Source organism: Protobothrops mucrosquamatus, unplaced genomic scaffold (assembly GCF_001527695.2).
Source record: "Protobothrops mucrosquamatus isolate PMUCROS unplaced genomic scaffold, P.Mucros_1.0 scaffold3897, whole genome shotgun sequence".
NCBI classification, from domain to species: Eukaryota; Metazoa; Chordata; class Lepidosauria; order Squamata; family Viperidae; genus Protobothrops; species Protobothrops mucrosquamatus.
Window position 1 is genome coordinate 10,888 of NW_015389844.1, and position 22,855 is coordinate 33,742.

General features: G+C 46.3%; 1 protein-coding gene and 3 non-coding genes across 4 annotated transcripts; 3 read left to right on the plus strand and 1 right to left on the minus strand.

The window, feature by feature from the left end:
* Window positions 1-9,465: 9,465 nt before the first annotated feature.
* On the minus strand, window positions 9,466-12,631 carry LOC107298340 (DNA repair protein RAD51 homolog 3-like). The gene is made up of 2 exons (XM_015827717.1): window positions 12,457-12,631; window positions 9,466-9,728 (listed from the first exon to the last, which is right to left on the minus strand). The coding sequence occupies exons 1-2, from the start codon at window positions 12,575-12,577 to the stop codon at window positions 9,466-9,468; spliced, it is 384 nt and encodes a 127-aa protein (XP_015683203.1). The 5' UTR covers window positions 12,578-12,631.
* Window positions 12,632-19,620: 6,989 nt separating this feature from the next.
* On the plus strand, window positions 19,621-19,837 carry LOC114923473. The gene has a single exon (XR_003810635.1). It is a non-coding gene; the product is annotated as a small nucleolar RNA U3 (small nucleolar RNA).
* A 301-nt stretch (window positions 19,838-20,138) lies between these two features.
* On the plus strand, window positions 20,139-20,255 carry LOC114923476. Its single transcript, XR_003810637.1, has one exon. It is a non-coding gene; the product is annotated as a small nucleolar RNA U3 (small nucleolar RNA).
* Window positions 20,256-22,197: 1,942 nt separating this feature from the next.
* LOC114923474 lies at window positions 22,198-22,414 on the plus strand. The gene has a single exon (XR_003810636.1). It is a non-coding gene; the product is annotated as a small nucleolar RNA U3 (small nucleolar RNA).
* The last annotated feature ends 441 nt before the right edge of the window (window positions 22,415-22,855 follow it).

Genomic DNA, 22,855 nt, shown 5'->3' on the forward strand with positions numbered 1-22,855 from the left:
GGCAATTGTCCAGAATGGTATAAGGCAGGGGTCTTCAGCTCTCAGAATTCCTCAGCCAGACACACTGGCTAAGGAATTCTGGGAGTTGAAGTCCACAAGTCATAAAAGGGCCAAGTTTGAAGACCCCTGGCATAAGGTCTCCTGCTTGAGCAGGGGATTGGACTAGAAAACCTCCAAGGTCCCTTCCAACTCTGCTATTTTGTATGCTAAATATAAAGACCACCAAATGAATGACAACAGGTACAACAACCAGCCTTAGAATTGACAACCAAGATGTCAAAGTGTTACTGTTTTCCTTTTAAAAGCAACCATCAACCTAGCATGCTGTAGTTCAGTGGTCCCCAACCCCCGGTCCGTGGACCGGTATTGGGCCACGGCATGCCAGCAACCGGTCCACAGAAACAAGCAAAGCCCCATCCATGGAATGCAGGCAGCACACAAAACCACGCATTCTCCGGTCTGTGGAAAAACCTTTCTCCACAGAACCTGTCCCTGGTGCCCAAAAGGTTGGGGACCTCTGCTGTAGTCCATGGGGTTGCAAAGAGTCCGGACATGACTTAGCAACTGAATAACAATAATAAAAGAACAAGCAGTCAAGAGTTATGCTGTAGACTAGAACTTGGTAGAACAGCCATGAAGGCCTTGGAAAACACATTCAGAAGCCATGATGTGTCTATTTCTACAAAGAGCAGAACTTTGCAAGCTATGGTATGGCCATGCTTGACTCTGTGGATAGTGAAGTTGGACTTTGAAGCAGTACAGGAAGAGTAGTGAGGCTTCTGAACTTTGGTGTTGGAGAAGACTCCTGCAAAGACCATTGACAGTCAAGAAAACGAACCAATGTTATCATCAAACAAATCAACCCAGACTCACTTGAGGCACAAATGACTAGACTCAAATCATTCTATTTTGGACACATCATGCAAAGATTTAGCTGTGTGGAGAAGCCTCTAATGTTGGGAAAGGTGGAAAGAAAGAGAAGAAGATGACCAACAGCAAGGGTGAGGGACTCAGTTACAGTGGTGAGAAGTACATTGTTTGAAGATCTGAAAAACAGATCGTCATGGGGGAAAAAAAATCTATGCGGTTACTAAGAGTCAAGTTGATGGTACATAAGCAATCAATCCTTAGCCAAAGAAATCAATCTTTTATCTGTCAAAGGGCATATTGAATGGGAAAAAAACACCACTCCAATTTCTTTGGTGAAGAACTTTTAAGATTTGTAGTCTGAAGGGTGAGGAGAAAGAAGAAGAACTAGTTAGACTTTACTCTTGATGACTGCCTGGATAAGTCCCTGCAGTTGTCTTGGCAACATTTTTGAGAATTGGTTTGCCCTATCCTTCTTCTTATACAGGGGTCTTCAAACTTGGCCCTTTTACGACTTGTGGACTTCAACTCCCATAATTCCTCCACCAGGCACGCTGGCTGAGGAGTTCTGGGAGTTGAAGTCCACAAGTCATGAAAGGGCCAAGTTTGAAGACCCCTGTTCTTACACCTGAGAGTGAGCAGCCCAAAGTCATCCAGCTGGCTTTATGCCTAAGGCAGGACTAAAACTCAGTCATCCAGTTTTTATCCAGGTGCCTTGCACCATTATACCATAAAAATTAAAGACTGTATGGGGTCCTTGGTGCTTTCTGAGCTTGGTTGTTTTTTTGCAGATGTTTCATTACCCAAACTAGGTAACATCAGTGCTAGTCCATTATTTCAACTGTGAGCTGTCCCCTCATTTCAACCCTGACATACAAATATTTTCCTTTATTGGTTAAGACTGTATTTGGAAATCCCATTACTTACAACAAGACCTCAATGTCAGGACGTATGAACAAGCCTGGGGCAGTGTCTACAAACAGTGAGCATTAAAATCAACACAACCAAGTCCCCAAAGCATATGCATCATTCACAGACACGTGGTGAAAAAAGTAAGGTTCTACATTTAGGCAAGAAAAACCAAATGTACAGGTATAGTATAGGGGGTACCTTGCTCAATAGTAGTAACTGTGAGAGGGATCTCGGAATCCTAGTGGACAATCACTTAAATATAAGCCAGCAGTGTGCTGCAGCTGCCAAAAAGGCCAACACAGTGCTAGGCTGCATTAACAGAGGGATAGAATCAAGATCACAGAAAGTATTAATACCACTTTACAAGGCCTTGGTAAGGCCACACTTGGAATACGGCATCCAGTTTTGGTCACCACGATGTAAAAAAGATGTTGAGACTCTAGAAAGAGTGCAGAGAAGAGCAACAAAGATGATCAGGGGACTGGAGGCTAAAACATATAAGGAACGGTTGCTGGAATTGGGTATGTCTAGTTTAATGAAGAGAAGGANAAGCAACCTAGAACTAAGGAGAAACTTCCTGACAGTTAGAACAATTAACCAGTGGAACAACCTGCCTCCAGAAGCAGTGAATGCTCCAACACTGGAAGTTTTTAAGAAGAAACTGGACAGCCATTTGTCCGAAATGGTATAGGGTTTCCTGCCTGAGCAGGGGGTTGGACTAGATGACCTCCAAGGTCCCTTCCAACTTCATCATCATCATCATCATCATCATCATCATCATCATCATCATCATTTATTTAACAGGACTTAGTTTAACACGCCCCGAACTAGGATAAAGTTACTCCATCCATTTTATGGCTGGATATGAACCTTGCCATTTTGCAAACGAACAAGATTGCAATGCATTTTAAGTAATCTGCTGTACTCGGGTTTATTTCTTTCCAGAACAGCTTCATCATACAAAATACTCCTACGGTACACAGTGGGGTTGTGCAGAGCTTTGGAAATAATTCAGAAAAGGTGCCCCGGAGTGGGTAGGAGTGTCTTTCCTGAGATTCTGCAGTTGCCCCCTGCTTTAAGGAATTGCTTACAAGTGCTACCTTTTCTGCATTATTTCCAAAGCCTTATTGTTCAGCGTTTTATGCAATCCAATATATTCATAATAGCAGGGCTCAGATGCATAAATTTATTGTGATGGGAACAAGCCTCATTCCAGATTTCAACACCTCCCTCTCTCATTCTGGCCCAACCATAAGAACAGAAGCCTTTCCTTCTGTTTCAATTAAGCAATTTAGTCTTACATCTGAATCTTAAATGGAGAGCGATCCTAAGCTACACTTTCACGAAACAAGACTGCAGGATGGAACGTGACACAAACCCTGGTTAAGAATAAACGTACCGTGCCAGGTTCTGTAAAAATGAAAATGAGGGTTACCAAATTTCCCTCGGCTGCTGCACAGAGGTGGAAGATGGGAGAGTGTTTCTGACATATTTTAGTGGGACAAGCAATAGCAACATCTGGAGGACCTCGGCGTAGCTGTTAAAAACATTTAGCAACAAAGCTAGAAAAAGGCAGCAGAGGGGATGTTGTGTAATGTTTATTGCAAACATTTATATTGTTGATTAGAATGATTTCGATCCCATGGATTCGGGGCTCACAAAGTAATTATATAACGGGGGGGGGGGGAAATGGAACAGGATTTTTTTACAAAAGCATCGTTACATAATTAGAACAGACACTTTCCTTGGGAAGCTGCTCTACAATGTCAGTCTTACATTTGATGTTGAGACTTCAGAAAGAGTGCAAAGAGCAATAAAGATGATCAGGGGACTGGAGATTGAAATATATGTAGAACGGTTGCAGGAATTGGGTATGTCTAGTCCAGTGATGGCGAACCTTTTAGAGACCCAGTGCCCAAACTGCAACCCAAAACCCACTTATTTATCACCGGGTGCCGGGAGGGCGTGGTCGCGGTGCTGATGGCAGACTGGGTGGGTGGGGCCAGGGTGGCGAGGCCCAGTCCCTCGCCATCTCCAGGGCACGACACGCGTGCCCACAGAGAGGGCTCTGAGTGCCGACTCTGACACGTGTGCCATAGGTTTGCCACTACTGGTCTAGTCTAACAGAGAGAGGGACCAGGGGTGACATGATAGCAGTGCTATCTTTGAGGGGCTGCCACAAAGAAGAGGGAGTCAAGCTATTCTCCAAAGCACCTAAAGGCAGAACAAGAAGCAACGGATGGAAACTAATCGAAGAGAGAAGCAACCTAGAACTAAGGAGAAATTTCTTGACAGTGAGAACAATTAATCATTGGAACAACTTGCCTCCAGAAGTTGTGGGTGCTCCAACACTGGAAATTTTTAAGAAGAACTTGGACAGCCATTTGTCTGAAATGGGGTCTCCTGCTTGAGCAAAGGGTTGGACTGGAAGACCTCCAAGACCCCTTTCGACTCTGTTATTCTGTTATTTTAAGAATCTGTTTACATCGCAAGAATTTCGTGACTGTAACCTATCTTACCCTCATGAACGACTCCTGGAAAGAAACGGGATTCTCCCCAATATGTAGCCAAAGATTGGGGCCAAGAAAACTGAACGCAGTGCAGCAGCAGGAACGAGGATGAGGAATTTTTGCAGGACATTACAACAGAGAAATCAGTAGATAGAATTCGAAACGTCTGAAGTTTTTACACCAACGCGCAGAGTGCAGAAAAGAAACAGGGAAATCCTAAATCAGGAAAACAAATGAGTTTAGGTGAACATTCCTGAAAAGTCTGCAAAAAGACAGCCAAGCTCAGAGAGCACCAAGGACCCCACAGTTCAACCCTGAGCTGCAAATATACTCCTCTATGGGTACGTTGTTGAAAGTTGGTGGGAAGATACTTAACACTGGCATGTATAGCAGGGCAAAGTAGCAATTTATTCAGATGGAACAAACTCAACAGAAAGGGTGTGGGAGTGTTGAATTAAATGTAAAGAACAAAATATGCTTGTTCAGAAATTGAGGAAAAAGCGTGGAAACCCTGTATAAAATACGTGATTGAAAATATATTATTGATTGATTGATTAAATGTATTTGCCACCTATCTCGCCACAAGGTGTCTCTGGATGGCTTACATCAGACATGTCAAACACAAGGCCCAGGAGCTGGATGCGGCCTGCGAAGTGGTTTCATGTGGCCCGTGAAGCCATCCTGGAAACAGTGAGGGAACGGCCCCCTCTGCCTTGGCCCTGGCCCAGGCCAGGCGGGAGCCAATGTACAATTTTGTGGTGGCCATCTATGCTGAAACGCATTCAGTCTTAGCTCCACAAGGCCGTCTGGAAACAGCGAGGAACCAGGCCCTGCCGTGTCGGCCCCGCCCCCTGGGTGCATGCTGGGGAGGGGTCCCCCTTTGTGAGGAATGAAGAAATGGACCATGCCTTGGCGCTTGCCCTGGTCCCACCCCCTTCTGCCGGAGACCCTCAGATCTGTCCCACTCCTGCCCAGGCCCCCACAGGCACCCTTGACGCCAACGATGTAGAGCTGGCCATACCCACCCAGTAGGCCACACCCACTCCATCCACGCCCACCCAGTAGGCTGCACCCACCCTGGCCACACCCACCCAGCCCTCTGAGGGCAACGGCAATGCTGATGCGGCCCTCAATGAAATTGAGTTTGACACCCCTGGCTTACATTGTTAAAAGAATATTATCTCTAAGAATACAGAGAGAAACAAAAACCAGGATAGGATTATGAGAGTTTATTACCGACAGTTTGGACAGGCAGAAGATAAAGATGGGGTCATGAGGTCATAGGAACATAATTAGGGCCCATCTAGTCCAGCAGTCTGTTCTCACAGTGGCCAGCCAAGCACACAAGAAAGCCCACGAGTCTCCCAGCGGATGGCCTTCAGTGGCTGTCACACGGCCACCAAGGTTAATGGCTATTGATCTATTTGCATTAGATGACCAGCCTTTCAAAGAGGCAGGCAATATTGATAATGGAAAATTTCAATTATCCTGACATCTGCTGGGAATCGGCCAAGCGTCAAAGGTCGAAACAAATTCTTGTTCTCTCTTGCCGACTTCATTTTTCGGAAGATACCGTATTTAAAAAAAGAAAAACAAGGGGATTTGCCAACCCGGATCTAATTCTCACCATCAAGAGTTGAATTGTTTAAAGAAGTGAAAATGACAGGTATCTCGGGGGGGTGGGGGAGAGAAGTGAACACGTTAGCCTTGAATTAATGATATCTGGAGAAAGAGAAAGGAGAAAGAGAGCAGATTTTGATGAACTCTAAGGAAGGAAAGGTCAGTTCCAATGGCCCTGGGATCCCAAGGAAGAAAATTGTACAGGAGGGGTAGGAAGTCCTGCAAAATGACACACTGAAAGAGCAATCGCAAACAATCCCCGCAAGAAAAAAAAAAAAAAAGAGAGAGAGAGAAATCAAAAGAGGCCAAGGTGGGTATGTGCAGAATTCTCTAAAATGCTGAAGAAGAGTAAAAGAATCATATATGGGAAATGAAAGGAGGGGAATAGAAAAAACGAATAGAAAAGTTACCTCCCTCCAGAAATTGTGGGATCTGTCAAAAAAGGCAGAACTGAGAGTGAGGCGAGTCTTTCAAAAGACACCACAAATGATGAATGTGACAGAACTAAAGGAAAAGTAAAAAGACGGTAGATCTTTACAATGGGCCTTTAAAAAATGACTTATGACTGTTTCCCCACACTTATGACACTTTGATCACCTGTGGTCATGTGATCAAAATTCGGGGGCTTGGCAACTGGCACGCATTTATGACGGCTGCTGTGTCCCGATGTCATGTGATCAGCTTTTGCAACCCTCTGACAAGTAAAGTTAATGGGGGAAGCCAGCTTCAATTAACAACTGTGTTACTAACTTAACAACTGCAGTGATTTACTTAACAACTGTGGCAGGAAAGTTCATAAAATGGGGCAAACTCACCTAACAACTGACTTGCTTAGCAACAGAAACTTTGGGCTCCACTGTGGTTTAGAAGTGAGGACTATATATAATAGTGAGAAGGCACGGCGCCAAAACTCCTGATTTTGTATCTGGCTTCTCTTGGAATGGAAAAAAAGCCTGGTTCATTAATTCTATGAACAGGAAGGAAAACCTGAGGAAGATGAGCTCTTACTGTCATTTCCTAGGTCAGTGGTGGCGAACCTATGGCACGCGTGCCAGAGGCGGCACTCGGAGCCCTCTCTGTGGGCACGCGCGCCATGGCCCAGAGATGGCAACCGTCCCTCTTCAACCAGCCGCCTGTTAACTCACTGAGGTCCCACGTGGCCGGATGCATCCCGGCACGGCTGGCTTCCCTCCCCCCATCCCATCCCATCCCATCCCTCCTGGCCTCGCATGCTCTCCTTTTCCTGGGCACGACCCACTGCATCGCCTCCTCAGCTGTCGGACGGCTGTCTAGCTCAGAGGCGGCTTCTCTGAACTGCTGGTGCCAGGCTGCGGAGCCCCAGAGTGCGCCGGTTGAGGGGCCGGCAGGCTGTGGCTGCTGATGGACACTGTCGGCCTCCATGCGCTCGCTGGCCTCTGTGTGCGGGGGCCGATGGTGTCAGGCAGCAGCCGCCCTGGCCCCGGCCTCACCTTGCCCTGCGACAATGGCACCCCCGCCCTGCCTCACCTCACCTCACCCCACAGGACGAGCCTCCTGCCCACCGTCCCACCTGCCAGAGACCCCTGGATCTCCCCCAACCCTGCCCAGCCCCCACAGGCGTCCCTCCCTACGAGCAACATCGAGGTGACCATGCCCACCTTGCCCACACCCACCCAGTCTGCCATGACCACCACAGCCACGCCCACCTGGCACCCGGCGATAAATAAGTGGGTTTTGGGTTGCAGTTTGGGCACTCAGTCTCTAAAAGGTTCGCCATCACTGTCCTAGGTATTATACTATCCCGGTGGCAAAAGGCTCTATGTATTCAATTCAAATACTTATTAAATAGGACCGCTTGGTTAAGCTACGCCAAAGCCAAACAAAACACGGCTTCAATCAAGTGTAGAAATCCAGCCATTATATCCATAATGGGAATTCTTAGATCTTTTTAAGATAGATGCCAATATTATAACCTACATTAAATGCGGCACACTGGCTGAAATGAATTTGCTGAAAGCCAGCCGGTAAATTCAGGATCAAAAGCTGATCAAGAGATTTTTTTCAGTCTGTAGGACAGGCACGCATGCCTGGCTGAGGAATTCTGGGAGTTGAAGTCCACAAGTCATAAAAGGGCCAAGTTTGAAGACCCCCTGCTGTAGGAGTTCACTAACAGAAATGCTAGTAGTACATATGCTGAGAGTTAAGCGGTCATTTTTTAAGATCTGACTGTTCCTATCTTTTGTGAGTCCATGCCAGCCAGTGGACCCGGAGCTGAGTCTGGGGAATCAGAGGAGGAGGAGGGGGGGCCTGGAGAGCCATCAGAGTCGGAGGAAGGCTCTGATGAGCTCCAGGACTTACAATCTGATGAAGAGCCTGACCCCTCCAATCGTGCTCAGGCTGAGACTCAGCTGTGCAGGGAAACCGAGTCAGACTCAAGAGGACTCACAGCTGGAAGACATGATAGACGCTGGCAAACGCAGACAGGCAACAAGAACAGGACAGAGAGAGGCAATGGGGCGACTCCAAGGGAGGAGGAGAAGGCATTGAGCATCCACGCCTCGGGGCTGCATAATAAAAAAGGGAAGATGTGGGCGGTGCTGGTTGTTGAAGGCAACCGTTTGCAAAGGACTCGTTTCAAGGAATCTTGTTTTGTTTGCCTTGCTTGTGAACAATTCTCTGTTGGAATTGCGTTCTGTTTGCCTTGAACAATTCTCTGTTTGCATTGTTTTGTTTGGGACATTTTGCAGGACTGTACCTAATTAATAAAAGGGGTTTGTTTTTCCTGCATTTCCAGCCTACTTAGTAAAAGAGGGGTTTGTCCTTGTGAATTAACGAGGACTCACATAGGCTGGGACAGAACACTATCTAGCCAGTTTTAACTCTTTCCCAGTTAATTGCTCTGGCTGGTAGTAGCTTTCCATATTCTTTATTAGATTTTCATCCCACCTTCATTATCTTTATAAATAAGGCAGTGAACGTATATACTACTCCTTCCTCCTATTTTCCCCACCACAACCCTGTTTTAAGACTTATGGACTTCAACTCCCAGAATTCTTCAGCCAGCTCTGCTAGCTGGGGAATTCTGGAATTTGAAGTCCATAAGTCTTAAAATTGCACTAGACCAACCTCTCAGAGAGAAGTTTCTTTCACCAGCCACTTGATCTATTTAGCCTGTATTGGGAATGGGCTTCTGGATGCCAAGCTTTGGGAAATGAGACTAAACAACCTTGGTGATTTCAATTCATCAAGATTTGATGGTATCAGCTTGAAGAGCTATGGTGGTGCAATGGTTAGAATACAGTATTGCAGGCTAGCTCTGTCCACTGCCAGGAGTTCGATCCTGACCAGCTCAAGGTTGACTCAGCCTTCCGTCCTTCCGAGGTGGGTAAAATGAGGACCCAGATTGTTGGGGTCAAATAGGCTGACTCTGCAAACTGCTCAGAGAGGGCAGTAAAGCATTGTGAAGCGATAGATAAGTCTAAGTTTTCTTGCTAACAGTTAATAAAGTCAGCAAGATTTTTCAAAGAGAATGATAAACAAGGGCAAATTACAGAAATGTGAGCTTTAGTAGTGTGTTTTACCACAATTGTGTTTTTCCGACACCTGGCACTCCGCAGATCTCCGTGATTTTGGTGAGCTGCACACCTCCACCCAGGATGTCATCCAGGGCGGAGCAAAAGGTGACGATGAATCCTTGAATCTGCTCTTTTTCCAACAGTTCCAGGGCTGTACTCTTCTTAACGGCTTCTGCTTCCTCAGAAGTCTTTGCTCCATCGCTTTGCTGCTCCTGTTTGATCACCTTTAAAATTTCTAGAGCATCCTCTTTAGAAAGGCCAATCTCTGGAAAATCAAAATACCGAATATATTAATATAATTTAAAAGAGGCACATTTAGTTAACTAATAGCCACTTAAAGAGGTATCCTTCTTTAGGGAATACCGACAAAGAATGTTCTAGTTAGTTGAAACTTTTAAGTTTTTTTGTTTTGCTGTGGCTGCTACTGGGCAATTGCTTTTTAATTACTACAAATGTTTCAACCTGTTTGTTATTAACTGTTCTTTTTATATACTGATAAATTGCAGTAGAGAAGGGCAGAGCATGAATAAACAACGGGTATGAAGGAAAAATATGAAGCTTTCCCAAAATTAAGTGCCATATATTTTCTTAGGGTTTTGATATATCTAAAAATCCCTTTTATTCCTCATTTTATTTCTGCTTCTTTAAACCCACCCTTTTTTTTTTAATGAAAACTAAAGCATGGTATGATAGCATCACCTTGTGGTCAACTAAGATAACAGTGCATTCCTACAGTGTTGTCCACTGAAAAGCAAAACCCACTGAGTTTATTCTCCAATTTATTTTGTTACCTTAGAAATTAATGTATCTTACATTACAATTTATAAAATGCCATAAAAATCCAGAAAGTGACACAAGATTCTTTGAACTCATGTTATGAATCAACTCCTTCAACATGATGAGTTCCCCTTCTATTCCCTCATTTAAGTCATTGGTGAAGATATTGAAGAGTCCTGGGCCTAAGATGGAGCCTTGTGGTACCCCACTGCTTACTTCTCTCCATGTGGATGTAGTACCATTGAGGACTACTCATTGAGCACGGTTTTCAGCCAGCTACAAATCCATCTGGTGGTGATGTTGTCTATCTATTCCACCTTTTTCTAACTTACCAAGCAGTAGATTGTGATCTAGTTTGTCAAATGCCTTACTGAAATCTAAGCATACTATGTCTACAGTGTTTTGCTGGTCTACTAATCCAGGGCTTTTCAACCAGTGGTACGGGTACCACCTGTGGTACATTGGCACCTGGCAGGTGGTACGCGACCATCCTAGAAAAGTGGTAGCGTGGGAAGGGAATGAGCTGAACCGGTGGCAGCACCGCACAAGCCTGAGCGAGAGACGGCTGGAGCTGCAGGGCTGTCAGGGCTCAGTGGAAGCGCCAGGATCAGCGCCAGGCTCCAGCTGGAAAGCAGCACTGATCCTGGTGCTTCTGCTGAGCCCTGAAGAAGCACCAATCAAGCTGGAATGTTGCAGCATCTCCAGGGTCTTGTGATTTACATTCAGATGCTTGGCCACTGATTCATATTTATGACGGTCACAGTGTCCCAGGGTCATGTGAAGTGACCAAAACCGGCTGCAACCACCCAGCAGACGGGGGGAATAAAAACCAAACACCCCCCACCCCACCCCTGCTGCCAATCCTCAACAGAAATGCTCACAACAATGAAAACCTCGGACAGGAGGAAGAGCGCGGCCGGGTGGGCAGGCAGGTGTCTTGCTCGGCTGTGGCTTGGGGGGCACTTTTTTCAGTGCCATTGTAACTTCGAACAGTCACTAAGCGAACTGTTGTAAGTCGAGGACTACCTGTACTTTATCACTTTTTCCCCTTTTTTTGGTCATCAAGTTTTTGACACCTTGTTAGGCGACTGGTGGTACTTGGATATTGCCATATCCTAAAAGTGGTACAATGGGTGAAAAGGTTGAAAAGTCCTGTACTAATCTGGTCACTTTATCAAAGAACGAGATAAGATTGGTTTGGCATGATCTGTTTTTAACAAACCCGTGCTGGCTACAGGTTATAACTTTGTTTGCTTCTAGTTGATCTGTTTTTTGATTATCTTTTCCAGGATCTTCCCAGGTATTGATGTTAGACTGATTGGTCTGTAGTTTCCTGGGTCTGTTTTTTTCCCTTTCTTGAAGATGGGAACCACATCAGCCCTTTTCCAATCCTCAGGTAATTCCATGGTGCTCCAGGATTTTTGAAAGATGTGATGTAATGGTTCTGAGATAACTCTGGGATGTAATCTGCCGGGTCAATCAAAATTATACACTGCCCATCTCACTATTGTATAATATACAACACACACGGAGTTCTACTCATAGGCAATACAAGAGAATTTTAGGGAGAGAGAATGTTATACAAAGTTATGCATGACAAAATGCCTAGTTATTGTTTTTAATACCAACCCAGGATATATGTTTAGCTAGTCATCTTCTAGGGAAGGGGTCTCCAACCTTGGTAACTTTAAGACTTGTGGACTTCAAGTCCTAGAATTCCTCAGCCAGTTTGGCTGGCTGAGGAATTCTGGGAGTTGAAGTCCACAAGTCTTAACATTGTCAAGGTTTGGGGACCTCTATTCTAGGGGAGATGGGCGCCATAGAGATTTAATAAATAAAGCAAAGTAAATAGATGAGCACTAGTTGTGAATCTGCCCCCCCCTGGAGACCCCCCAACCCCATTTAAGGGGTACAAAAAAAAAATATCCTCCTCCACCACACAAAGCTCCGGCCGACAAGGTATGGGATGGTTAAATCCTGTCAAAGAAAAGGCGATTTCGGTTTATCGAGGCCCAGAAACCCATCCGAGTTCCAAACTTTTCCCCGAAAAAGACACCAAGCGCTCCAAAGGACGGAGGACAAGAAGGCGACCATTAAACCTCCCTCAGGAGGTGGTCGTGAGGAAGGAACCGAAGAGCAAAGCTCAGCTCGGCCCAAATTGGCGAAGTTTTTTTCTTTGGGCGGGAAAACCGGTTTCCCTCAGCCGGCCGCGATACCTTTGCTCAGCTGGCAAGGCCCGACCTCCAGCACCTCCTGGGCCGTCTGGAAACCGGCGGCCGTTAGCTTCGCCCGCCAAGCCGGCGCCAAGGGGAAGGTGCCCAAATCCCTGAGCTCCATGAGGGAAAACAGCGGGCACCGTCCATGCTTCCCCGCCTTCCTGAGGCGATGGACTTCAACTCCCAAGAAGCCTCGCGGATAGCGCGCCTGCGCCGAAGAAAGAATTCAGGGGGCGGGGTTACAATCCAGCCACTTGCGGGGGCGGAGGGCTTTCGCTTTGGGACGGCCGGAACGAGCATGCGCCGGCTGGGGAGGATTCTGGGAGTTGAAGTTCAATCCCTTGAGGAAGGGGACAGCTTCTCGACAGGCTCACTCGAGAGGATTCTGGGAGTTGAAGTTCAGACACTTGACGGTGCTGGAGAGGATTCTGGGAGTTGGTCAAACGATGGGCAGGCTCACCATTTGCTCAATGCAGGGGTCTTCAAACTAGGCCCTTTTATGACTCACGGACTTCAACTACCAGAATTCCTCAGCCAGGCATGCTGGCTGAGGAATTCTGGGAGTTGAAGTCCGTGAGTCATAAAAGGGCCCAGTTTGAAGACCCCTGGCTTAGTGACTAAATTACAATGGCACTGGAAAAAGTGACTGATCAGCATTTTTCACACTTATGAACGTTGCAGCAGACCCAAGGTACTTGTGATCAAAATTCAGATGCATGGCAAGTAACTTGTACTTATGACAGTTGCAGTGTCCTGGGAGGGTCATGTGATTACTTTTTTGCAGGGTTCTGAAAAGTAAAGTCAATGGGGAAGCCAGATTCGCTTAATGACCGTGTTACCAACTTAACAACTGGAGTGATTCACTTAACAGCTGTGGCAAGAAAGGCTGTAAAATGGGGCAAAATTCACCTAAGAACTGTGGCTTAGCAATGGAAATTTTGAACTCAATTGTGGTCGTAACTCAAGGATTTGCCAGTACTTTGTGTGGATGCAAAAAAAAACAAAATAGCTGACTAACCGTCATCGAACGTCCTAGTGCACAATCGCTTAAATATGAGCCAGCCGTGTGCTGCAGCTGCCAAAAAAGCCAACACAGTTCTAGGCTGCATTAACAGAAGGATAGAATCAAGATCACGTGAAACGTTAATACCACTTTACAAGGCCTTGGTAAGGCCACACTTGGAATACTGCATCCAGTTTTGGTGACCACGATATAAAAAAGATGCTGAGACTCTAGAAAGAGTACAGAGAAGAGCAACAAAGATGATTAGGGGACTGGAGGCCAAAGCATATAAGGAACGGTTGCTGGAATTGGGTATGTCTAGTTTAATGAAGAGAAGGACGAGGGGAGACATGATAGCAGCCTTCCAATAACTCAAAGGTTGCCACAAAGAAAAGGGGGTCAACATATTCTCCAAAGCACCTGAAGGCAGGACAAGAAGCAACGGATGGAAACTAACCAAAGAAAGAAGCAACCTAGAACTAAGGAGAAAATTCCTCACAGTGAGAAAAAATTAAACAGTGGAACAACCTGCCTCCAGAATCTGTGAATGTTCCAACACTGGAAGTTTTTAAGAAGAGACTGGACAGCCATTTGTATGAAATGGTATAGGGTTTTCTATCTGAGCAGGGGGTTGGACTAGATGACCTCCAAGGTCCCAACTTTACTACTACTACTACTACTGTTGTTATTGTTGTTGTTGTTATTATTATTATTGAGGCGCTAAATTGGATTGGCCCCTGGATGAGGAACAGTCCAGGTAACAATGAAAGCAAAAAGCAAAAAAATATGCAAGACTTCAAATCTGACTGAACTCTTCCCCTTAGAGAAAATCCTTGTGGCTTCCACAAGTTTGCTCCATTCATTCAAAAAAAAAAAATGCAGGATTTTGAGTCCTTTCCACCTTCTCTGATTCAACTGGACTCGATAACCCATGATTTTCAAGCGTCCTCTCCCAAAAATTCTCACCTGGCCCATACTTGGCATTCAAAGATAGAGCTGGGCTGAATATGGAAGCTCTACGTAAGCCTCGGTCTCTCTCACACACATGGGTCTAATTCCCTAGCATAGGGAATTCTCTATCCCAGGGGATATACTGCTCCTGACCACTGAGGCTTGGCTATCATCATTATCATAATTCAACAGTTTATCCAGTTCTGATCCTCCAAAGCTCATCCTGAACATTATAAACAAGGGCTTTTCAACCAGTGGTACGGGTACCACCTGTGGTACATTGGCACCTGGCAGGTGGTACACAACCATCCTAGAAAAGTGGTAGTGTGGGAGGGGAATGAGCTGAACCAGTGGCAGCACCGCAGAAGCCTGAGCGAGAGACGGCTGGAGCTGCAGGGCTGTCAGGGCTCAGCGGAAGCGCCAGGATCAGTGCCAGGCTCCAGCTGATCGGCACTTCTTCGGGGCTGTCAGGGCTCAGCAGAAGCGCCAGGATCAACGCCAGGCTCCAGCTGGATCTCAAGCGCTGATCCTGACGCTTCTGCTGAGCCCAGAAGAAGCACCGATCAGCTGGAATGTTGCAGCATCTCCAGGGTCTTGTGATTTATATTCAGATGCTTGGCAACTGATTCATATTTATGACGGTCACAGTGTCCCAGGGTCATGTGAAGTGACCAAAACCTGCTGCAACCACCCAGCAGACGGGGGGNGGGGGGAATAAAAACCAAACACCCCCCACCCCACCCCCGCTGCCAATCCTCAACAGAAATGCTCACAACAATGAAAACCTCGGACAGGAGGAAGAGCGCCACCGGGTGGGCAGGTATCTTGCTCGGCTATGGCTTGGGGGGCACTTTTTTTCAGTGCCCTTATAACTTCGAACAGTCACTAAGTGAACTGTTTTAAGTCGAGGACTACCTGTACTTTATCACTTTTTTCTGGGGGGTTTTTTTGGGGGGTCATCAAGTTTTTGACACCTTGCTAGGCGACTGGTGGTACTCGGATGTCGCCATATCCTAAAAGTGGTACAATGAGTGAAAAGGTTGAAAAGCCGTTATAAACCACCGAAGAATCCGTTGACTAGTTAAGATTAGGATATACATTTAATAAATAAAAATGTGATAATTGATGTTTTATTATTGACGTGTTCTCGTCATGTTCTTTTTCATTGTTTATTGTTTATTTTACTTCATTTTTTAATTCAAGAAAATTAAAACACAAAACCCAAAGGGGGGGGGAAAATCACATTTTTTCCCTTTTTCACGTTCTTGTCTAGCTTCGTTTTTACTATTTTGCTTCCCTTCCGTTTCCACTTTCTCTCACTTTTCTTCCTTTTCATGATTTATAAGCCGCCTAGAGAGAGTAGCCCCCCTAGGGTGAGACAAGCGGCAAATAAATTTAACAATTAATTAATAAAATATATTTTTTTTTTTAAAAAAAAATCCCGGTTCCCCAAAAGGTGGTGCAATCCCATTCCCAACGGCTTTCCCGTGCAAACACAAACCCCAGGATGCAATTTTTGCAAGCTCTCCGGAGGGGGAGGGGACGGGTGCGTGGAAGCGCCCCCCCCCATTTTGCGCTGTTCCCTCCTCCTTCCCGCCCCCCCTCCTCTGCATTTAACGCAGTGGGGAGAACGCGGTGACGGCATCCGCCGGCCTCAACTGAATTCCTCGGCAGTTGAAAAAAGCAAAAGTCGGCCGCCGAGGTGGGTTGGTGTGTGCCCCGCGGGGGTCGCGGGGCAGATGAGGTTTCTCTGCGGGAACGGGGGTCGTGGAGTGGGGGACGAAGGGGGGGCAAGTGGGGGCGCAGATCGACCCGACATCTAAGGAGGTCTGCGGTGGGGGGGGAGGAGAGAGAGAGGAGGGGGGCTGTCGGCGCACGCGGAACCCCAAGCTTTGAACCCAAGTCCGGGAAGTGAACAGCCCTAGAGAGGAAAAATCCGAAATGATGAAGGTGGGGAGGGGGCCGCCATCCGTAGTAAATTTCTCCAAATAGAAATGTTCATCTCTCTCCTGATCAGCGGAATAACTGAGGCCAGAGTCGTTTGGGATAGTGAGATAGATGGGCGGGTATAAATGTGATTGATTGATTGATCCATTGATTGGGAGAGAGGGGGGATAGATAGATAGATAGATAGACAGATAGACAGATAGACAGACAGACAGACAGACAGACAGACATGAAGAGAGACAAGATGGATGGATGGATACGGAGAGATGGATAGAGATATGTGGATGATGGATGGATGGATAGATAGACAGATGATAGATATGGAGAGATGAATGGAGAATGGATGGATGGATACAGAGAGATGGCTAGAGAGATGGATGGATGGATATGGAGAGATGGATAGAGATAGATAGGTTTGGAGAGATGGATAGAAAGATGTGGATGATGGATGGATGGATAGAGAGAGATTGACAGATAGAGGATTGATAGAGAGATGGAGAGATGAATAGAGAAAGATGGATGGATAGATATGGAGAGATGAATAGAGAAGATGGATGGATGGATATGGAGAGATGGATAGAGATGTGGATGATGGACAGAGATAGATTTGGAGAGATGGATAGAAAGGTGTGGATGATGGATGGATGGATGGATAGAGAGATATTGACAAATAGGTAGATGATAGAGGTATGGAGAGATGAATAGAGATGGATGGATAGATATGGAGAGTTGGATAGGGATATGAATGATGGATGGATGAAGAGAGAGATTGACAGATAGATGATAAGAGATATGGAGAGATGAATAAAGAGATGGATGGATAGATATGGAGAGTTGGATAGAGATGTGTGGATGGATAGATTATAGACGATAGATGTGAAGTGAGAGAGAGATGTGGATGGGTGGATGGATGGATAGAGAGAGACACTATATATGCATGGATGATTGGAGATGGATACACCAATCCTTTTTTTATTAAAAGGCTAAACTTTCTTAATTTATTGAATTAAATTTCACGATTTCATTAAAAGGCGTAAGATCAGGAAAGCTTCGACCTTTGAATTAAATAGATAAACCCTCTAGATTAACACTCTGGATATTTTATAAGGACGTACTGGGATATTAATCTAGCGATTGCAACCAAACCCTCATTCTAGGCTGCTTTTATTTTTTTGCCCGTGACAGCAATTCTTTTATAATTTTCTCTTAATTTACTTCCTTGGTCTTTCAGAAGGATAGTTTGAGTCCCGCCCCGCCCCCCGCCCCTTTCCCTTCGCACGTCTACACGTGCGCTCTAAACCCCTCGCGAGGGAAAAAAAATGGGTTCATCCAAACGACACAAGAGACCCCCGACGCGTCCCTGGAAGCTCCCCACTCTGTCGTCCTCAAGGGTAGGAATGGATAGTCGCACGCAGACACGGGTTAGATGGGTTCACACGACCTAGAGGTCCACATCGCGACGTGGAAGCTTGCAAAAGGGATGGGTTTTTAGAGCAAGTGACATGGTCTCCCTCCCCCCCCCCGCAGGGACGGAGGTCTGGGGGGGGGGGAACTCCTTCTTAACGTCTCTTTCCCGCAGGGAGCATGGCCCATACCCTTCCCATTCCCTGCCCGGTCAAACTCGGGACCGTGAAACTCGAGAGCCCCGAAGCTCGTCTGCACGACTACGTCAAGCAGGGCAACTACGTCAAAGTGAAGAAGCTGCTCAAGAAAGGTAATCCGCGCGTGCAAACGGGGAGGCGAGTGTGCGCTTTGCGCTCGTTTTCTTGCAAACGAGGTTTTTCGCCTTGCAAACTTTTCACGGGTCTCAATCGGCCCCAGGCGCGTCTGTTTCTTCCAAAAGGCGTTTTGTCTAGGAAAGACGCGTGAAATGCACTCAGACACGGGTGCATCGTGGGTTGTTCTTTTTTTTTAACGAGCTCGTGGAAGCGGAGATGGCCTTGCACGCGGGCCTTGCACGCTTTTTCGCTGCAAAGCTGCAAGGTGGATTTTGGCGGAGCGTTTGGCGCGCGGCCCGGTTCGGGACCGATGCAAACGTTTGCACGGCGTAGCCGGCGCTGGATGCATCCTCCGGACCTCCCACCCCCCGCCTTTGCCCGGGCCCCAATTAGAATCTGCTGGGGCATTTTCCATTATTTTATTTTTTTTTGCATTTGAACGCGTAAGTCCCGAGTTACAGCGAAGGTTAGAAGAAAAAAAGGGGTTTGGAAGGATTGTAAGGACGCGGAGTCCGCAGACTGTAAACCGGACACCGTCCTGGGCCGAGATTTACACCCGTCATCGCTTAATATAGGATGCACCCCAGGGGTGATCAAACGTCGTGCGAACGGAAGGTGGCGATAGGTTGACAGTCTCCAACTATAACGTGATTCCCCCCTCCCTCCTTTTTAATATGTCTTACTTTGGGGATAGTTACCCAGCTGAGGTCTTAAGTACTTTTATATGAATCCAGGTGCAGAAAAAAGTTGTCTGAATGGTTGACTTTCCTAATTGCCCATTGCTAATCCGAATTGCACCCAATTCTGCCTCCTTGGCTTTGCTTGCAACGCTTTGCAATACTACAAGTTGCAGCCATTTGTCTGAAATGTATAGGGTTTCCTGCCTGAGCAGTGGGTTGGACTAGATGACCTCCAAGGTCCCTTCCAACTTTTTTATTATTTCAGCTATAGTTTCATTCCATACAGCATTAACCTTGTGAACTCTCAAGCTTCCTCCTTCCGTTATATATTCAAGATGGACAGTATTTAATATTTGTTACGTGGGTCTATATGTTGTGTATATAGTATGTTTTAGGTGTGTGTCATATATGTGTTTTACTTTGAGAGCGGGCAACTATATTTAATTTTTTGATGTGTGCCGTTGTGCCCACAGTAAAAAAAATGACAATAAAGGTTATCTTTTATCTTACTATTATTAAAGTTCAGGAGCGTCCATTAACCATAGACGCGGGCATAGGAGGAAAGCTTGGTAATTGAAACGAGTAAAGCTCCTCCTCCAGGTGGAGCGTGATTGGTTGTCCGTTTCCCCTATGCAAATCTAAAAAAAAACGAAACCCAGGAGGCTTATGGGCTCGCTCGGATTGCTATCAATATACGTTCTGGAACATATTTTTCCAAATAATTTCCGCGGGGATTTTAGGAATGTATGATTGGCTGTGGAAGGAAACAAGGCCGCCGACCCGTGTTCGTGGTTCGGGAGGCGGTCGCTGTGACCTGAAGAGGGGTGGCTGCGGATGAGGCCGTGGAGTCGCGAAATGACCCATTAAGACTATACTTTCAGGGATCATTTCTATAGTATCCAACTAGAGAAATGCACTCGAAAGTGATCGGCTGAGCGAACCACGAGGAGGAGGCGTAGCGTTCTCTCCTGAGCGCGAAGCGGGCAGACGGTGCTACTTCACGTAGCTGCCTTCTGCTATTGATGACCGTTCCGCCTCTTCATTGCGAAGAGGTTGGAGGGAGAGGACGCAGTCTGAGTGGTTCGCTCGCTTTCCCACCCCCTTTTTTTAACTAAGTAAAATGAAAGAAAATTTTTCCCGTCGTATTCTCGTGTATAGTTTTCACGCGGTTGCGTTCCCACGCTCTCCGAATTTCCTTTTTTTCTGATGGAGGAGAAGCGGGTTTGCACGTGTTGAGCATCAAGCTTTCCTTGTCGCTTAAGGATTTTCTGTTCTTTTTTAGTAATTATTTTATTGTAGTAAACCTGCACAGACCTCTGCAATAATTCAGGAAAAATTCACTTTTCACTGGATATTTTTAATCCCCTCAATTTTTAAGATGCTGGGACTATACTTTCAGGATCATTTCTATAGTATCCAACTAGAGAAATGCACTCGAAAGTGATCGGGCCCTGTTTTTGCCACATGGGTACTAGTGCTGCCCTGTTTTTGCCACGTGGTGCCATTTAGGCCCCATGGTGCCCTGTTTTTGCCACACGGATCCCCATTTAAGCCACGTGGATCCCCGTTTAGGCCACATGGAGCCCCATGTAGGCTACGAGGAGCCCCGTTTTGGCCACGCGGAGCCCCGTTTAGGCCTCATGGCGCCCTGTTTTCATCGCACAGAGCCCCATTTAGGCCGCATGGAGCCCTGTTTTCATCGCGTAGAGCCCCATTTAGGCTGTCCAGAGCCCCATTTAGGCCGTGCGGAGCCCTATTTAGGCCACATGGTGCCCTGTTTTCATCGTGCAGAGCCCCGTTTAGGCTGTCCAGAGCCCCATTTAGGCCGTGCGGAGCCCTGTTTAGGCCACATGGCGCCCTGTTTTCATCGCACAGAGAGAGCCCCATTTAGGCAGCGCGGAGCCCCGTTTAGGCCGCACGGAGCCCTGTTTACGCCATGCGGCCATGGGGCTAGCACGAGTGAGGATGAGTAGGCGCACTGGCCAGCCTGTCCCGTAGCCCGGTGGCCAGGAGGCCATGGCCCACAGGTTGGAGACCCCTGGCTTAAGGCACTGTTTCTCAACTGCGGCAACTTTTAAAAAGTGTGGACTTTAACCCTTACTGGCTGGGGAATTCTGGGAATTGAAGTCCATACGTCCTTAAAGTTCCCAAGTTTGAGAAACACTGGTAGTGGGATAAGCTGTGTTAGCGGTAACGATGTGGAAGTGTTTTGATGTCTTTCAAAAACTCTCAGAGCATCTTTTTTTTTTTGAAGAACCCACAATTTGCCAGATCCACATGGTGCATTAAGGTACACACCCTGTTTACAACTCGTAATGCTAAATAAAGATCAAACCCAATGAGGGTTTTAAGGGTTTGGGGAATTAAGATCTAGTATGTTTGCAAAAAAAAAAAAAAAGTTGGCTTTGTGATCATAGGATGCCTGTTTATTTATTTATTAAATGTATATGCTGTACATCTCACTATCCAAAGTGACTCTAGGCAGTTTACAATATAAAAAAATAAATCATAAATATCTAAACCAGGGGTCTTCAAACTTGGCCCTTTTATGACTTGTGGACTTCAACTCCCAGAATTCCTCAGCCAGGCACGCTGGCTGAGGAATTCTGGGAGTTGAAGTCCACAAGTCATAAAAGGGCCAAGTTTGAAGACCCCGATCTCCCTTCCTTCCGCCGCGCCCTCAAGACGTGGTTGTTCCAGCTCGCAGGACTGGCCTAAGGAATTTTAAAGGGGTTTTAATTACTTTTAAATTTGACGTATTTAAATATTTCTTTTTAACCAATTTTTAATTAGATGTATATGTTAGTATTTTAATCATTGTCAGCCGCCCTGAGTCCGCAAGGGATATAAATGCAATTATAAATAAATAAATAAATAAATAAATAAACGTTGACTTAGGTCGAAATTGCATTACATTCTCCCTCCTTCCAGCCGTTTGCAACCCTGTGTGACAACTTAAGGAGCGTTTATTCCGATAAACACGTGCATAGGACGAGGACTTAGCAAATGAAGCGGATAGCAGCTTGTTTAAGGAAATAGACGCAGCTCTCATTTGAAAGGAATTCTCTCACCTGCAGTCTTTCGGCAGTGAAATAGTTAACAGCGTCCTATCGAGAGTGACGCTTTGCAGGACCCGCCTTTTCCGGACGTGTATCTGAGCCCCTGAGTAAAGAAGCTCCTCCTCCAGGTGACGCGTGATTGGTTGTCCCGTTCCCCGATGCAAATCTAAAACCAGGAGGCTTATGGGATCTCTCGTTTTGATAACAATATATGCTTTGGAACAGTGGTTTTGTAAATAAATTAATCGGGGTGTTCGAAATTGTATTACTGGCTGTGGAAGGAACGAAGACCGCGAAGCCCTGTTTGTGTTTAGGGAGGCGGTCGCTGTGACCTGAAGACGGGTGGCTGCGGGTGAGGCCGTGGAGTCGCGGAAGGATCCATTAAGACTATACTTTCAGGGATCATTTCTATAGTATCCAACTAGAGAAATGCACTCGAAAGTGATCGGCTGAGCGAACCACGAGGAGGAGGCGTAGCGTTCTCTCCTGAGCGCGAAGCGGGTAGACGGTGCTACTTCTTGTAACTGCCGTCTGCTATTGATGACCGTTCCGCCTCTTCACTGCGAAGAGGTTGGAGGGAGAGGACGCAGTCTGAGTGGTTCGCTCACTTCCCCACCCCCTTCTTTTAAGCAGAGTAAATAATAAAAAATCTTTAAAATTCGTTTTGTAAGCAAGTGGTAATCTTAGTATTAGTATTAGTCATCTCTTTCTAGAAAATCTCCATGAGTAACTGTCGCCCAATCTCCAGTCTGAGAATTTTAGTCTCACCTTAGCCTTGAAAGGTGATTGGGTAATTTTTGGGCCAAACAGCAGTAGAGTTGTGAAAGGTGAGATAGAGTTCTAGTCCCACCATAGCCATTAAAGCTGACTGATGATTTTGGGTCAATCACCATGAGACTGTGAGTTCTAGTTCTGCCTTAAGCATGAAAGCGACTGAGTGACTTTGGGCCAGTCACCAGGAGTCTGTGAGTTCTAGTCCCGCCTTAGCTATGAAAGCCAGCTGGGTCACTTTGGGGCCAGTTCCTGTCTCAGCTCAACTCA

Coding starts and splice junctions, on each gene's coding strand:
- LOC107298340 (XM_015827717.1), bottom strand. CDS start 12,577: ATGGAGCTCAGGGATTTGGGCACCTTCCCCTTGGCGCCGGCTTGGCGG. Junction 9,729..12,456: donor GCCTTGCCAGCTGAGCAAAG/GTATCGCGGCCG, acceptor TTGATTTTCCAG/AGATTGGCCTTTCTAAAGAG.